Here is a 17,299-nt window from a genome sequence, read left to right as displayed (position 1 = left end):
GAAAGAGCAAGTACATAGTTTTTATATTAATCTATTTACCATTTCTTGTTTTTTCCTGTATATATTCATTATTGAAAGTTTTGTTCTCACCTGCTTTTTAGTGTTGTCACAAATGTAGGTGCAACACAGTTCTATAGATTGCTTTTTAAATCAGCTGAAAAAGTATAGTTCATTACAATGTTTTTAATAATTTCCTACATAATTACCTTTATTGGCATTGTTTTTTTATGAGGATTTGAATTACTTTGTGGTGTCACTTCCTTTTGGCTCGAAAAACTTCCTTCAGAAACAATGACTCTATAGCATCTTACTATGCTAATGGACAGTGATTACAATGGGGTTGGTGAGGGGGACTTGATAATATGGGTGAATGTTGAAACCACAATGTTGCTCATGTGGAACCTTTACAAGACTGTGTATAAACAATACCTTAATTAAAAAAAAAACTTCTTCAGAATTTCTTATAAGGTTGATTTCCTACAAATGCCTTCTTAAAATCTCAATGTCATTTTGCCTCCACTTCGGAAAGTTTTGCTAGATAAAAGATTCTTCATTGAAAAGTTTTTTTTCTAGCACATTGCATTTCAAAAACTGCTTTCAGGCCTCTTATTATTTCTAGTAAGTCAGTTGTCAGTTAATGGGGTTTTCTTGCACCATGAGTGGTTTTTCCATTTTCAATATATTTTTTTTCAATTTTTATTCTGACATTCTGTTATTCTCTGCTTGCCTCCGACCTACTCATAAGCTGGGGTAATTGTGATTAGGGAAGAGTATTCTTGACCTGTCATTCCTGGGGTAGACTATCTGTCCTATAAGTGGGAACTGGGTAGAGGAAGGAAGCTCCAGACCTCTTTGCTCCTGTTGCTTTGAATAGACCTACTGCCACAGAGTTTGGAAGGATGAGAAATGGTGGCAGTCTGCTTCTCACAGGGAGAAACTGTAGGCAGAGACTGGGAGCTGCAGGGAAGGGTTGGGGTCATGGATCAAATACCACAGACTCAACTATACCATGGGTAGTATTTTCTTGAATAAATGTTTTTGTTTGCTGTATGCTCTTATGACAATTTTTAGAGACTTGAATATTTTTAAAATATAATATTTATCAGTTAAGGTCGTTTGTTTTACTAAGGAGTCTGTAGATCTCCTCATGGTACCATTCAAAAAGTGCTTCCTGATTATTTTTTGATGCATGTCTTAAAATACAAGCAATCAGGACCCTATTAATGAGGCAATATGTTCACAACCTGAAAAAGCTTCCTGCTGCCACCACATGATTCAATACCAACATGCAGCATACAGAATAAACAAGCAATCCTTTAATAGTTACTTAAATATATTCCAGAAGTAAAGAGTGTAATTCATTACAAGTGCAGTCTTTTACACCAGTAAATGTTACTTGACCTGTTGTATAAAGTAAGTAATGCTGCATAAGAATTAGTCCTGGAATAGTTCACTGAGTTTCTATTTCCAATCCAGTAGATTAAAAAAAACACAACTGTGAATGGTATAAATATGTAAGGCTCATACTGTGATAAAATCAGTCTCAAAAATGAAGAATACACACCCTTTCCATATAATTTAACAACTTACAAGTTTTCCTCAACTTAAACATTAGCTCCACACAGAAAAAATTAAAGATGTTTTCCAATGTGAGGCAACTGTACAAAACTCTAGAATATGACCATTAAATGACTAATGTATCAAAATCAACAGAATTCAGACAACACATTTAATTCTGAAGTAGCCAGAAATAAAAAGACAATTTACAGAGAATAATAACTGATCTCTAATCATCATCAGAATCTGAATCGTATTTCTTTCCTCGGATAGTTTTCTTTTCCAGCTTTGTGAAGTTTGTTCCAAATTTCTTCTGGCTCTGAAATGGTGGCTCCATTAAATTTCCACTAAAAATAAAGCAAATTTGAAAAACATTTATTCTTTATGATTTAGTACAATTGGTATACTTTATGACTCAGTACAGTTGGTTTAAACTGCCACAAAAATCTATCTTTTCTTCCTCACTGTAACATAGGGAACAGAATAAAACTTTCTTAAAATGCTGGTGTAAAGGAAGAGGTAAATTATCCATACTGATGGTTAATAGTTTTAAACCTTATTGTATACTACTAAACATTTCATATCATTGTTTTCTCTTTTATCATTAATTACTGATTAACATTTCACAGGATGTATCAACAGAATTTCTGACTGAAAAGCATAGAAGGAAATAAAAGATTTTTCATCTGTTTTGGGTATGCTGAAACTGTATTAGATTGTTTTCACTGTGAAAATGTCACAGGAAAATGGTGCTCTATTTGTTAGCCTGTTATGACTTGTTTGATAATGTTTCTTTCTTTGCACAGACATCAACAAAACACATGGAATTCATTATCATTAACCTGGAATTGGTATGAAACTCTTTTCACTGATGCTTGAGAAATAAATGAGACAATTTCTTCTTTCAGAAACATCTGGGGATATTTCTAGCACCTATTTCTTGGTTTTAAAATGTCATTTAACACTGAGAGGAACCACGGCTCCTTGGAGAAATAGCCAATTCTAGGGATGGTACAACATGAGCCCCACCTAAAACATCCATTCACCCCGGAAAGAGAGTGCTCAAAGAATTATGGAGACACACAGAAGCCAGCATGAAAGAGGCTCTCACTGGCCAAATCTAGAGCAATTTGGGCATTAAATAAGATTAACAAACTATAACCTGCTTAATAAAATAATACATAGCCCTTTCTAATATAAATAAATGTAAAAAGTAAATTAGTGTGGTATATGGAAAAGTTATTCCTCAAATCACCATTTGGCCTGTTTGCCAACTGGTTAGCCAGTGGTCAGTTTTCACCATCAGAAAGGTGATAAATCATCACATTGCCCCCTGATGTAGTGCACTGAGAAGAATACACTATCACTTCTATTATATTCCTGTGAAAAAATGCATAATCTGAATCTAACCTTGAAACATTAGACAAACCCACATTGGGGGATGCTTTATAAAATAACTAGCTTGTACTCTTTAAAAAAAAAAGTCAAAATACTGAAATACAAAGGAAGGGTAACAAGTAATTCTAGGTTAATGGAAACTAAAAACATAGTGACTACATGCAATACATTTTTTTTTTTTTTGGTATGGAGGGCTTTTTGGGACACTAGAACTTGAATAAAGTCTGTAAATTACAACGTACTGTTTTAATAATTGTACTATAGTTATATAAGAAAATGTCCTTGTTTTTAGGAAATACACACAGAAATATTTAGGAGTAAAAGGATAATAGATCTACAACTTCCACCAAAATTGCTCTGAAAAACAATGTACTTAATCTAGGAAGAGAATAATAACGCAAATTTAAAATGTTTAACATCGGGGAATATGGTTAGAGAGCATATGAGAACTCTTTGTACTAGTTTTCAACTTGTCTAAAGCTTGAAATCACTTCAAAATAATTTTATTTAATATTAAGAAAATAAAACCTAAACTCCCAGATCAATTCTATAATGTAGGGATGATTTAGGCATGTGTAGGAGACAAGTCACAGAAAAGCGAGGAGAGGGTGTGAAAAGATGAGACAAAGGCACTATGGCTGTGGAATGATAACTACACAATTCTGCCTGTTACTTTTGCAAAATATACTCTGATTTGTGGAGTTTATAATTATTTTTCTGGAGAAGTAGACAAAGGGATGAATGAAAATATAAGTTGGATTTTAGATTGTTTTCAAACTGAGACTGGTCCCCATAGTAATTTAAACTATGCTTAGAAATGAGATTTTATATATTTTATCAGATTCTACAATTGAGATAGGAATAGCTATGTTAAAAATACATTTAAAAGTAAGTCATTGTCAATCTGAGTAATCTAGTTTAAATCAAGTATCAATCAATCTGGAGAATCATTTTGGATTTGCAGATTAATACAGAATTAGATTCAATAGGATCTGTTAGATTGAAAACTTTTATACCTGAGTGTATGTCAAAACTCAATTTTATCTAATTTTGCTGTTAAGATAATGCTAATATTGTACACTTTAAGAAATATATTTTCCCTTTAAAGAAGTTTTTCTACATCTCAGCCAGATCATCTTAGGTTTCATAAAATAAATGATAAAATAAAAAGATCCTTTCTAAAAAAAAAATCAACTGAATATGTGAATTAAAATAAATCTATTATTTTGCTGAGTTACCTGTAATTAAGAATATCAGAACAACCAAGCCTCCATTCTAAAGTTTCTGTGGTGAAGTCATCTGTATTTCCTAGGTCACTAAATCCAACAACATAATCTTGTGTTTTTCCATCTTTTACCAGTGCTAGTGTGGGAATGACTTTGATACGCAGTCTCTCACAAAGGAAAGGTGCTTTTTCCACATTCAGCTTCAAAAATTTGGTCTCAAGATGTTTCTTGGACAGTATCACCAAGTGTCTGTCTAGAATTTTACACCTGCAAATGACAACACATAGAAAATCGAAAGCTAAAACAGATTTCAGAATTCTTTTTAAAAATAGGTATCATTACAGTGCACCTAATTTTTATAGTATTTCCTTGTCTCAAAATTTGGCAGCCCACTTATGTTTGTGTCAGATGATCTCATTTCCATTTATTTCATAGGTTAGCTGCCTGAGTATGAGATGCAGAAAAACCTAATATTCTAGAAAGTCAGATTTGCCCTAATGCTATTTATAAAAAGCAAAACATTAAATATATGCCTTAAGTCATAAATGGTTCACGAAACTGTCATATCCATGGTAAGAACAAAAATTGTCATTTCTTCTTATGCACATTTCCTGATATATCACACAGGGAACCTAAATGGTGACAAGTATCAACTTAACAGAACTCAGACTTTTCAGAATTAGAAATGTATATATGATGCCATACTTGGAAGTCATTATGAAACCTGGAAGGTGTTACTGAGAAGAAACTCTTCTGATGTGTAACTGTCAGCGACAAAGAAACATATTAATGTTCAGGGCTATAAAATGGTCATTATGACTCTAATGAAATGAAGAATACTAGTCCTAACTTTTATTAAGTCATCTTCTACTGAGAAATAAAGCAGAGGTGACATTTCCTTTAAAATGTATTCTAAACTAGTCACTCCTCTAGTGTTTCTGAGACTATTGTAATAATTTTTTTCAGCAATTCTTAACTGTACCTGTACATTACAATCAACTTTTAAAATGTACAGATGAACCAAAATTCCCTTTGCGTTGAAAAACGAGCAGGTGATTCTCATGCCTAACACAGTTTGAGAACTACTGCTTTAGAAGACTAAGACACCAAATGCTTCATAGTGATTTTTACTAGCAAGCTTTTTGGGCACTTCTTCGTATGGTTTTCCCAAATTAGATTTGATTCCAGCAAGTTTCTTGTAACCTTGATGCCTTATTACTATCCCTCTGAATTTATCTTTTCATGTATCACCCATGTAGTAGAGCAATGAGGTTTTAGTGAAAAATGACTGGAGAGAACAAATTTAGAAATGGTTTTTGAAAAACAAATGATAAAGTAAGCATTATATGAGAAATATGTTCTTAAAAATTTGTACATAAATCAATTTTATGATTTTACTGGAATAATACAGAACCTATCTTAAAATAAGTCTGTGATTATACCATTTATCAATTCACTTAATATAATATAGAAGCAACAGTCGTGGTGTAGTTAAAATAGCTTTAGGCATAAAACCTGGGTTCAAATCCTATCATTTAGTAGCTGGATGACAATAGGTGAGTCACTTAAATCTCTCAGTCTTGGTCTCCACACATGAAACATAAGAAATTATACCTATTTACCTGAAAGGGTCATTGTGAATGTTCCAGGATTTTATATATGAGTATTCAGTGTACTGTGTGTTAAGAATTTTGATATATCTCTGTGTGTGTGTGTAAAATCAAATTTTTTAATTGATTTAAATTTGGATTTTTCAGTTTTGCTTGAAGGTAAGTAGTTCAGGTGTTGCACTGTTTCTACATCCATCAGGTATATTCACTGAGCACCTATGAAGTGTCAGCCATTGCTGCTCTAGGGTAAGGAACCTTGAGCTCTGTGGGTCATAATGCAGGTAAACTCTCTGTCTTCACAAAACTAATACTCTAAGGGGTGAAGACATCTAATAAACAAGTAAACAAATAATGTCAATCTTATAGACTGATAATGATATCAATATATTACCTCATCACATATGTCAAAGGTTGGCAACTTAAGGAATGTGTGCCACTGGGAGATGACAGTGTACCAGAAAGGCAGAGTGTCTGATACCCTTTTACCTTTTTAATTAATCCCTTCCCTCACCTTCCCTTACAAGAGATTTCTATCTCAGTATTTTCTTTCATTTTTATATTCTTGGTCAATAAATTCTAGGTAATCAATCCCTGAAAAGTGTTAACTGATAACTAAGTTGTTGGGTGGTAAGACTAAGACAAGGTCCAGGCAGGCTATGGAAATGAGAGGAGGGCAGGGCTGAGCCAATAGTGAATGAAGGAGACTCTATACTGGAAGGTATGTCCATCTAAGAAGCTGCTAATCAGCATTAGAGTACTGCTTTCTTATTAAATTCTAGGCCTACTATTACCAAGTTTTCTGATTTTAATTCTGAAATACAGAGTTAAAAAAAAAAAAGGCTCTCTCTCTGTTTCTAAATGTTGGCAACTAATCAAACTTTAGGGCTTAAAAAGACAAGCTTGAGTGCTCTGGTTTAAGATAGAACCTCTTTGGGGTTATTTTAATTTTACAAGGAATATGCCTCCACACAGAGGTTTGCAGACTTGGGCTAAGAGAAATCACTTTCTTCTCCTGCCAGCCAAGCCTGCTTCTGGTGAAAGGCTTAGTCGAGCCAGTCTCCCCAGGAGTTGCTATCTGAGGAGTGACTGAATTCAAAGCTCATGTTCAAGTTAGTTGGCCCCCATTCCCAACATCATGGCTATATCATAGACAAAGGGAAAAAACTAAAAGTAATTCTTGTTGCATTGATTTAAAAAAAAAGACTCAGACTACATTTATAAGATTTTTTCAAAGTTAGCTAGTGAAAATAAAATTCATAAAATAGCCATTTTTATGGAAATATTCTTGGTTTTCAATAATGTTCATTTAAACTTTTATCACTGGTTTATATGTTAATCTTCAAAATAACAACTGTTCAGCTATAACATCAGACTTCTAGTAGTATGAAGAAATGACTTAGGAAGTAGTTCCTTTTATTTTAATTTTTCTGTTAAGTCAGTGTATATCCATTCAAAGATTTCATGTATAAAAGTCACTGATGGAAATAAAGTTACCTGAATGTGGAGTCTCTGTAGAAATGGCAAACCACTTTTTTACTCTCCTTCACTTCTTGAAAAAAGTCTCTCTCACTAGGAATTTCTCTGTATTCCCCATGCCCTTTTGAAAGCCATTCCTAATTTGGAGAAAACAGAAATATTACACATTGAAGTATCTCTTTCAGTACCACTTTACATTTTGTGTCTAAATCACCATAGTATTTCATAATGAAGTCAGTTTCATCTTGTAGAGAAATGTATTCCTTTTACTGCTTTACTTTTTTTTTAGCTGAAGTATAGTTAATATATTACTGGACTACTTTCTTATGTTTCTGGTATCAATACAAAAGTAGTCTGTGTGCAGTGTCTATCTCCAGAGCATGGCTTGTACTTAAGACAATTATTTGTCTTCGTAATTTAAAACATAAATGCTTTCTTAGAACTTCAAAAAAAAATTTGACTCAAGAGACTCAGACTGTAAACATCCACCTCTTTACACTCAGACTACTAAAATCAGAAGCATTTGATCCAAAGTACTACAAAGCTTTGAAAAACAATGTGCATGAGATAAAGTGAGTCATTCTGGGGGGTAGGGGAGCAGCTTGGAGCCCTGTCTGCTTTTGATGACTACCTCAGAGAGGCAGGAGCCTTTTATATACTGGCCACCAATAGCAGTATCCTAGGAAGAAAAAGTTGTCTATGCACATGGTGTCCCGAAAACATAGATCTCAAAGTCATCACATATCAGCTCTTATTAACTACACCAGTCGGCTTTTCAGCTTCTTGAACCTTTCCTGTGGCAGGAATCCTAGCACCTCAACTGGAAGCTTGTTTCTTTTTTCAGGCAGCTGGCATGATTAAAAAGGAGCACTGGACATGGGCTTGGATAACTGTTTTTAAGATTTATTAGGCTATGAATTCTAATATCCTGAGTCTCAATTTTCCCATTTGTTAAGTGGAGATCATAAACCGTTTCACTGAGCTGTTGTGAAAATAAGACAATGTGAAAATAACCATGTCTGCAACATGTGCTTATTCAAAGGCATTTGAAGATATGCTAATTTTTAGGTCTTTTCACAGTGAACTGCAGTATCTTTGTAACACTGGTCAGCGGATCCCAGCTTGGAGCTAAGATTAGAAGAGTTCTCTTTCACATGTCTGCTCTTCAGATACCACACTTTACCTATGTCCTGCCTTCTCCATATTGAACATCTCCGTTTCCCTTTGTTTCTCCTATGAAATGATTTCTACACTTCTTACTCTTCTGGTTCTTCTCTGAAGGTCCAATGCCTCCATGTCCTTTTAAAAAGTGGCAGAGGTCTGAATGCAGCCCTCCAGCAGTGGCCCAACTAGAAAGGCACAGGAGTGCCATCTATTTCCCTCCTCTGGACTTAAGGTATTGAAGCCCAGGCCACATTAATAGTTCTGGTATCCATTTCACATTGGCTTTCACTGAGATGACAATCACAGGAGGCCCTGTCATTTTCTCCTTATGGAACATTTCTTTAGTAAAACTTCTTTAAGCAGTTGAAACTCTTGAATACAATTCCTTCATGACATGTGACATTTCATGACTTCTTTCTTGACCCACCCATAACATCTGCACTTAAAAAAGAGTATTTTTTGTTCTTTAAAAAGCTGTTTCTTTTCATTGTTTATGCTCATGTGTTTAACCAAGACCTGAACCTGTACAAGTTCCTTAGAGGGAAGCAGGCCCCCACCCCGAACCTTATCAATATATAGCATCTCTCCCAAGATACTCACCACACCCCACTGCTCCTGGTATAGTTCCTTTCCCAGAGCATGTGCTTCAGAGATTTGCTGAATGGCATCAAGCAGGGTGGGCAGAGCTCACAGTGCAGCCTAAGTTACCTGGCAGCTGGGCAACACCTGGTTCTCAGTGGCTACCTCCAAGCATCTGGTGGGCTCTTCCTTATTTCTCACCTTGTCTCCTGTATCCTACCTCAGTCCCCTGTCTCTTGCTGCCATATAGTAGGAAGGTGCTTGGCTGACCGAGGAGTACTGAGTAGCACAGGCCTATTAAGTGCTTATGTCACTGCATACACTGACTTCAACACCCTCATGGATCAGAAAATCAAAACTACCATACAATCTGAACTCCTCTTTATAGATACTAAAAACACATTTTAATAAAAAAGATCTACTAAAATGCAATGAAAGCTCTAAAATGAGACCCCATGAATTACTTCATACAAATTCATTTTAAATTGATTTGTATATTAATAGAAATAGCATTAAAGGTGCCTGCCTCAGTAGGTTTTCAACTTAAATATTCAGACTGTTGTTTAACTGCTGACAACTTCATTTTGGTATTAGACATTCATTTAAGGTATTAATACATGCTCCTCACTGTATTATCAGTTGATTAAGTCTTTCTACAAAAATATCCTAGTTAACGGCAATTTTTTTAAAGCATTAGCAAATGATCATGAATTGTGATCATGAAATGTGAGTTTGTGGTGGAATCTTGTTATATGTTACCTTAAATAATTATTAGCATTGTATTAAGAAAAGTAGCCTGGTTCCAAAACCCACCACCCATGTCCCACCCCCCCAATTCACACCCTATTTTAGAAAACTGAGGATACAAAAATTGAAACTGAGTGACATTGTAAGATTCTTTCCTTTTTGTATCAATTCTTCTAAACAGTGAGGGTATAACAATTATTGCACAGATACTATAGCAGCACAAACAAAACTCTGTGTTTCTTTAGGAAAGCTAAAGCTCATGTTTTAGTCAAGGCCAACTAAAGAGGAAACGGAGTCAGTGATAATGCATTTCAATGTAACTTGAACCAATGGAAACATTTTTAAATCAAAATTCAATTTATATAATTTAACCCAATTGGTTTTGATCAGAATTTAGAAGTCTGTTCTACATTCACACTCTGAGGCAGCACAGTTAGAGCTGTGGCCACCTTTCTTTGTGACCCAGCATGCAGTGTGTTGAATAAATAAGCCACATGATTAAATATTATACTGGAAATGCCTGGAACAATTTCTTCAATGTAAATTACCTTAAAGCTCTTACCTCATTTGCTTAGCTCAGAGCTAAATTACAAAGACTTTTACTACTTCTTGAAGGGGGAAACCGCTGACTCCTAATGCTCCTGGTGCTCTTCCTATCCACTTTCTCCTTAGCCACATAAACCTGAGCTCAGAAAGTGATCTTGGGCACTTGTTTCTTTTTGACTTGACTGTGGATTAATTTACAGATCAGGCTAATTTTGGATGTGTCCTTAAAACATTTTTTTTTCCCCTGGCAAATTTTTAACAGTGATAATGTACTTTTAAGTCTAAAAACCATAAAAATGAGGACTGAAATATAACTACCACAGCATATGTATATATAAGTTGTTAGGAGCATACTGTTAGAGCAATTTCAGAAAGCAGGGCAGAGATGTTACTTGTTTCTGTTGTTGAGCTTTCCTGAGTGCCTCAAGTCTCCTTTCTTTGAGGTGTTCCAATTCATCCTCGTCCATCTGATCCAGTTTCTGAATTTCAGTATCCAAATGTTCTTCCACTAGTTTGGTAGTCTGAAGCAATTGATTCTCCAGGACTTTTGAAAACATGTCAACAGATGCATTAGCTTCCATTCTAAATGGTGCAGTTCAGCCTTAGTGCTGGGGAGAAAATCTATGAAGTCAGGGAAAAAAAAAGAGTGCAAACAATAAAGTCTTCTCTTATTTTCAAAAATTCTAGCAACTGTATAATAATTTGTACCTCACAAAGTATTCTGCTGACAACCGAGCATGTTATGTTAGGCTTAAGAATTTCTACTTAAATTTTTTAAAATTTAATTTTCAATTAGGTTATAGTCACACCACTCAAAAACTACTTAGAGCAAAGATCAGGTGCTTATAATTTAGTTTTTAGTGTATTTACTACACTAAAGCAAAGACAAATGTTTAAGACCAGAGAGAAATTGAGTAGTTGGAATTGTATCTAGTGACACATAGTGACAATAGAGGTCTTTACCAAAGAAAAAGGGAGGCAAAGTAGAAATGACTGTGAACGATGGTAAAGTTCAACTGTAGTGAGGTTTTACACAATACATATCTAAATCAACCTTGGCTTCAATACAGAGCAGAGTGGAGCAGAAGATGAAGTTTTCATTGTCTCTGCCTAAATAATTTTCATTTAACTCCTGAGAGAGCTTAATACAATTTATGTAAGGAACAGTGTCTGGTGTTCTCTAAACTTTAGTTTCCATTCCTGTTCTCCAGTCACCTAACAAAAGTCACGAGGCCACAAGGGTTGATATTGGTATTGATTTACTGACACTCACGGCTCTTAACTTTATTGTAAAACAATGTAACACTCCAAGTATTTAAAAGAACATTGATTTTTCCATCACTTCTCTATGTAAGGTAGTTTAAAAACAAGATCTAATCCAGATTAAAAGGGATATCTCAATTACATATTTTAAAAGAAATGTATTATTTTCTACCAGCAACAAACGGATGGCAGTTTTATGTGTATCCCTGTGGTTATATGTCACAAAAATATGGTAATCTAATATAATTTTCTTATCAAAGCGGGAGTCTGTTGCATCTCAATTATAATACATAATTGCAAGTCCTACTGAAGCACCTTAAAAAAATGTGAATAAACTGTGAACGCATTCGCACCAGCTTCTGACACATAGCCTGGCTCACAACGGCCCTCTCTAAACATTCAACTGAAGAGAAAAGGTCTTCCGCAAACTTCACTTCTGATTCATTTTTCTTCACAGGAAAAGTATTTGAAAAGCATACCTGACCACATCTGTGTATTCGCAGAGCTAGCAGTGTTTGGAACACGGCAGGTGCTCAGAAATACCGACTAACATTGACTAAACGTGCGCCTAGCTTCTGTTCAAATTTCCTAAAGTATTCGAGCTAAAAACAAGTTGCAACCTCAAAAATGCTACTACACAATTTTAAAGGAGCTGTACTTCAAATACAGTGAGAGAATTCACATTCCCTACCTCCTAAAAAAGGTGTAAGAGGGTGCCCCTCAGGAATGGAGCCGGTTGAGACAGAATACTGGTTACTAAGGCACTGACGTGTGTCAGACCGTTCCTACTAGAGGCTGAGCTCAGAATTTCATTCTGGGATAACTGGGAAACAGAAGCGATTAACAAGAGTTGTTTTGGGGGCAGGTGGAGGTTACCGCGTTCAGAGGGCAAAGGAGACGATGTAGCGATTCGGTAACTTTTTTCACTCTTCAAACCACAAATCTCGGAGTCTTTCCTTGTTTCAGTTCAACTTTAAGTGGTGGGGACATGTCCTCAATTTACCTAACCATTTCCTTGATTCCCCCCCCCCACGTGCATCGGCCAAAACAACTAAGGTGTCGCATCCATAACTGCACCCCGAGTACCTCCCCCAAAATATCCTCGCCACGCCCTGAACCCCAGGGACAGATAAGGACAAAGTTCAGGTGGCCCCGACTTCGACGCCTGCCGCGGCGCATGCGCCACAGCCGCCTCCGCCGCACTGACACCGGAGTCTGGGCCGTGCCCCTCCCCCGCCCGGGCCGGATGTTGAGTGGCGGTGTGTATATTAGCACCCCGACGCGGTGGCCGGTCTTTTTCTCACTAACCTCTGTCCCACCTGAGTTCTCGGCGGTACCTGAGAAGCGAGGGACCAGCCGCTCCAGAAGAGAAGTCCACTCCGGCCTCACCCTTACAGAGGATGCCGGTAGCGGCGAGCAGGCCGTCACTTCCGCCTCCTCATTGGCTGCGGCCCTCACGCGATACAACCCGCTACACCCGAAGGAAGTTCGGCGGGGTAGAGGGGCTTGCACGAGGCGAACGCTTCTGCGCGTGCGCCCGCTCTCGCGCCCCTGGTCCAGCGGCCCGGAACCCAAGGTTTCCGATTTTTTGCCTCCCTCCCGGTAAACTGTCTACGGAGCGAGGGAGCAAAGTAGGCTGGGAGTTGTAGTTTCTTAGTGTTCGACGTGGTTTTCCCGACTTTCTTAGGCTCTGAGCCTTAGCTAGCTCAATGTTACATCAGAAATTAGACAGCAATGGTCTTGCTCAGAAGTGTCACTCCAGCTTAGCTTCCATTCTCTTGCATGGACTTTCTCCTTGTTTAAAAAGTTGAATATAACGTACAGCATGATGACTTCTGACACAGTTAACACCTAATATCACCGTTCAGATTCAGATATAGAACATTTTTACCACCCTAGTAGGTTCCCTCATGACTTTTCACAAATTTTTCAAACTTGCTCTTACTTTGAATGTAAAGGTTAACATTGGAGGTTAATGGGCGTGTCTTTGTTTTATTTTTCTAGTGATTATGCATCACAATTCATGGATGTTACTGAAAGGCCTAACTTTGTCCTCGATTTATCTCCCTTGGGAACATCCAGAGTGCTTGTGATTGGTTCATTGTGGCTGTTTACTGAACTTAAGGGCGTCTGAGAATAAAAAGGTATAGAGGTAGAAGGGAAGCCCAAGGTTTACTTCTGAACGGAGCTCTAATCCCCTAAATCTGCGATCGCGACTAGGAGCTGGCTGACGTGAAAATTTTTCCATCTCATTGTCCCTCCCCTAAGGGTTCTAGAATCCGGAGACCCCTGCAGGCGTCGGTGCGCGGCGAATGCCTGAGGGCAGGGGGCGCTAGGGCTCCCGCCTTGGCGGGCGAATAAACTAGGAACGCTCTACCCGAAGCGCAGCTCTCGATGAGCCGCGCCCTGCGTCCCCACGCCGAGGCGGCGGTGCCGTGCGCTTGCGTACTGAGAGCTCACACCATATGTGCCCTGTCCGGTGCGCGGTCTGTGAAGAACTGGGTGCGAGAGGCTGCAGTGTTGGGGGGAACCGAGCCGAACGGAAACCAAAGTCGGCCGGGGGACTGTGGGTTTGTGAGAGACCGAACCGGGGCCACTAGCGCCGCTGACACACGATGGGGAAGAAGCAGAAAAACAAGAGCGAAGACAGGTAGCCAGTGGCTGGGTCCGTACAGCTGCGGCCGGCGCGGCTCAGTGGGTCTCGCGGTCCCGCCGGCGCGGGGTGGACCGGGGTCGAGGCTCGAAGCCGGTACCGCGGGCATCGGGCCTGGGCCCAGAGTGGGCGACGCGAGGCCACAACCCCAGTTCCGGGCGGGCGTGGAGGCCCTCGGCCGCTGGCGGGTTCTCCCAGCCAAGACTTGGTCCCCGTGCCACCCCTCGCCTGGCCTAGAAAGAGAAGGGTCTTCGGCCGGAGGAGCGGGGTAGTGGGTTTTGGGGGTTCGGGCCCCTCTTCGGTGTCTTCTGTGGGCCTGGTAGCCCTGCCGGCGTGGTCCGCGAGAGAGTTTTTTTTTGCGGCGCTGCTATTGGTGAGGGTCAAGAAGAGTTCTTTTTATATCTTTGTATCTGTGAATACTTGCAGAAAGGAGGGAGTTCGAATCTAATGTACGTAGCTACAGCCAATGTTTCCACTTTCCGAGCTGCTGAAGTACATTGGGGTTAAAGGGAAATGTTTAACAACTAACTCTCTTTGAACTTCATTTAATTTAGGTATCCCAGTTATTTAAGGGTTGAGTGTCCAGACTCCATGCTTTTCTCTTTTCTTCCGGCTTGTCTTTTGGTCATTCTTGCCCTCTAGCCCCTCCCCAGAGAAAGGAGGTGAAACCAACCAGGGTCGCTGCCTTTTAACCATTTCAAAGGCTCTTGGTGGGGAGAAAGTGTAACGGTGTACGTAGAATTACATACCCCTAGATTTTTGGAATATTTTTGTGTGCCACTTTCAATTAAGTTGTTACCCTTCACATTGAAAGTTTCCTTCCTGAGCGTGAACATCTGTTACTTTTCACCTTTGTTATATTACTCACCAAATTTAGTTCAAACACTAAGGGGAGAGTAAGAAAAAAACAAATCCCAACAACCTGGATGGTTAATCATTTTGACTCAAAACGGGTAGTAAAATAAGATTGCTAATTATAAATTGGAATCGTGGATTGTTTCCTCACAGAGCACTCACCTAACTGACGAGTAGAATTAAAGGACACCAACCTGAGTCTTGTATTTCAGTTGCAGGTGTTTCGGAGGAAGTTAATTGGTTTGAAGAATAGAACTTGTTAAACCAGATAAATAAGAAGAATAAGCAGAATTCTGAGGGATTTAGTGGGACAGAAATTTTTCTACTTTTGACAGGATGTTTTGATGCACAGGATACTTTTTTTCTTCAACCATATACAAAAAATAGATGAGTATGTAGTAATGCTTTATGTCCTAATTAATCTGTTTCAGCCGTTATCACATAATCAATCCTGTTTCCTCCACTTGCTGGATATTTTAAAGCAAATTTCAGGATCATTTCATGTGTAAATCCTTCAGGTGTATCTGAAAGATAAATCCTTAAGGGGAAAAAGCAGCCACAGAAACAACAAAACACAACCACAATGTCATCATCAAGCCTAAGGAATAATAACAGTGATCTCTTAAATATTACCAAGTATCTCATTTTCTGATTTCATTGATTATCTTATTAAAGAACATTTTTTTAAACAGTTGGTTTGTTTAGTTCAGGAATACAGAAAACTGTTCTTTAGATCTAAAAAGCCACACGTCTGTGTTATTTTATTTACAGTTTTTACTTACCAGGCTCTTTGACAGTGGGGAAAAAACTACACAGAGGGGAGATAATTATTCTTGTCTGTGTATTAGAGAAAAGTGTCTATTATGATTCGTAAGGACTTTCATGATGATATGAAGTTTAAGTTGTAGACACTGGAACCTGTTGTTAAATGATTGGTTCAGGAGTGTAGAAGGAAAGCTGCTGAGTTTTTTCCTCTCACATTAATCTGTAATCTTTATTTTTGGCTCATGTTGAAGGGAAAGTGGTCACAACATAATTGAGAATCAAATTTATTTTCTCATATGCCAATATCAAGTTTTGTTTGTTTTTTAATGCTTCATGAACTCCTTTGCTTGGGTGCCTTTCACATTTTATCTAAGAAATCCTAGGGTTTTGCAGAGGGCCTCTCTGACCCATCTTCTTGGCTTTTATAGTTTGGTATTTTATATAAGAGATTTTGGCGGGAGGAGGAGCAGGGAAGTTCCAGTGCTTTGTGTTAGTTTGCTTTGACTTTTTGTGTATTTAAATAGTCTTCCTTCAAGGATATTTTGAATATTTGTAAAAGGAACAAAACATAGACTGAGGAGAAAGTCCTGTTTTAGGATTAATGTTTTTTGTATAAAATGAGATGCTTACCTAGTTTTACTCTCTTATATAAAGGTACCCACTTTTTAAAGAATTTACACTCATCCGACCCACCCTTCCCTTCCCAGCCATCCTAAACCAAACATGTTTCTGGTGAGGTTGAATTGGGTGAGAAATGGGCTGCTGCTATTATCAAGATAAGACATTGAGCCACTTCTCAGTTCCTGGAGAAAGCATCAAATACTTGTCTGTTTTAATCCTTAATGTCCTTAGTATTTAATTATCCTTATTTTAACTTTTTAGCCATTGAATGTTCACTTAAAATTAGATTTTGTTTAATCTGAATATCTAATTTTACTTAGCATATGTTCTGTTACATCAGTAACTGACCTTTGTATAAAGACTGAGTTCTAAAATTTTGTTGCAGCTTGTGTAATTTTAAGGAGACTTTAGTATAGGGTGTTCAACAAGTTTTCCTTACAGTTTTTAGTTGACTGAGGAAACTTAATGAGACAAAGGATAGGATTCAATATCTACATATGATACAGAATAGAAAGCCAGTATTTAAATTTCTTCCTGTAACCTTCCCTCGTCATCATTTTACATAATGGAATCTTATGGGATCTTGTGTGGTCTAGTGATGACTTGTTTTAATTTACACAGTAAGAAGGATATTTTATTACTGATATGTGCAGAGAAAAAAGGATCTAGATATCTAGCTTTTTTCACAGCCTCCAATTATTCATATAGGTCCCTTTTGTTTGATCCCCAAGTATGGTAGTTGTATTTTTCAGGTTATAAGGAATCTGGTGTGTTAATTAAGTAATGGGACTAATAAAACAGATTTCTCTCCCACCCCCTTCCCCCCAAAAAATATACTG

The 17,299-nt window shown here is 37.8% G+C and overlaps 2 protein-coding genes across 4 annotated transcripts in view; one reads left to right on the top strand and one right to left on the bottom strand.

Annotated features, from left to right (window-relative positions):
* Positions 1-1,294: 1,294 nt before the first annotated feature.
* Positions 1,295-13,134, bottom strand: TXNDC9 (thioredoxin domain containing 9). 3 transcript variants are annotated; one of them, XM_017657133.3, is made up of 5 exons: positions 12,904-13,134; positions 10,696-10,924; positions 7,286-7,404; positions 4,194-4,448; positions 1,295-1,904 (listed from the first exon to the last, which is right to left on the bottom strand). In XM_017657133.3, exons 2-5 carry the CDS (start codon positions 10,882-10,884, stop codon positions 1,787-1,789), a joined length of 681 nt encoding a protein of 226 aa, XP_017512622.1. In that variant the 5' UTR covers positions 10,885-10,924; positions 12,904-13,134; the 3' UTR covers positions 1,295-1,786. The 3 variants fall into 3 exon arrangements, with proteins under 3 accessions (XP_017512622.1, XP_017512621.1, XP_017512620.1); XM_017657132.3 differs by having other exon boundaries at positions 12,886-13,133; XM_017657131.3 differs by having other exon boundaries at positions 12,875-13,132.
* An 861-nt stretch (positions 13,135-13,995) lies between these two features.
* The window catches only part of EIF5B (eukaryotic translation initiation factor 5B), a 91,233-nt gene continuing 87,929 nt past the window's right edge, over positions 13,996-17,299 (top strand). The window contains exon 1 of the mRNA XM_073239835.1: positions 13,996-14,216. Coding sequence (XP_073095936.1) covers positions 14,182-14,216 — 35 coding nt within the window. The 5' untranslated portion in view covers positions 13,996-14,181. The remainder of the gene's footprint in view (positions 14,217-17,299) is intronic.

The sequence above is a fragment of the Manis javanica genome, chromosome 1, assembly GCF_040802235.1.
Source record: "Manis javanica isolate MJ-LG chromosome 1, MJ_LKY, whole genome shotgun sequence".
Lineage (NCBI taxonomy): Eukaryota > Metazoa > Chordata > Mammalia > Pholidota > Manidae > Manis > Manis javanica.
The sequence above is the reverse complement of the archived record's forward strand: the minus strand, read 5'-3'. Positions and strand labels throughout refer to the sequence as shown.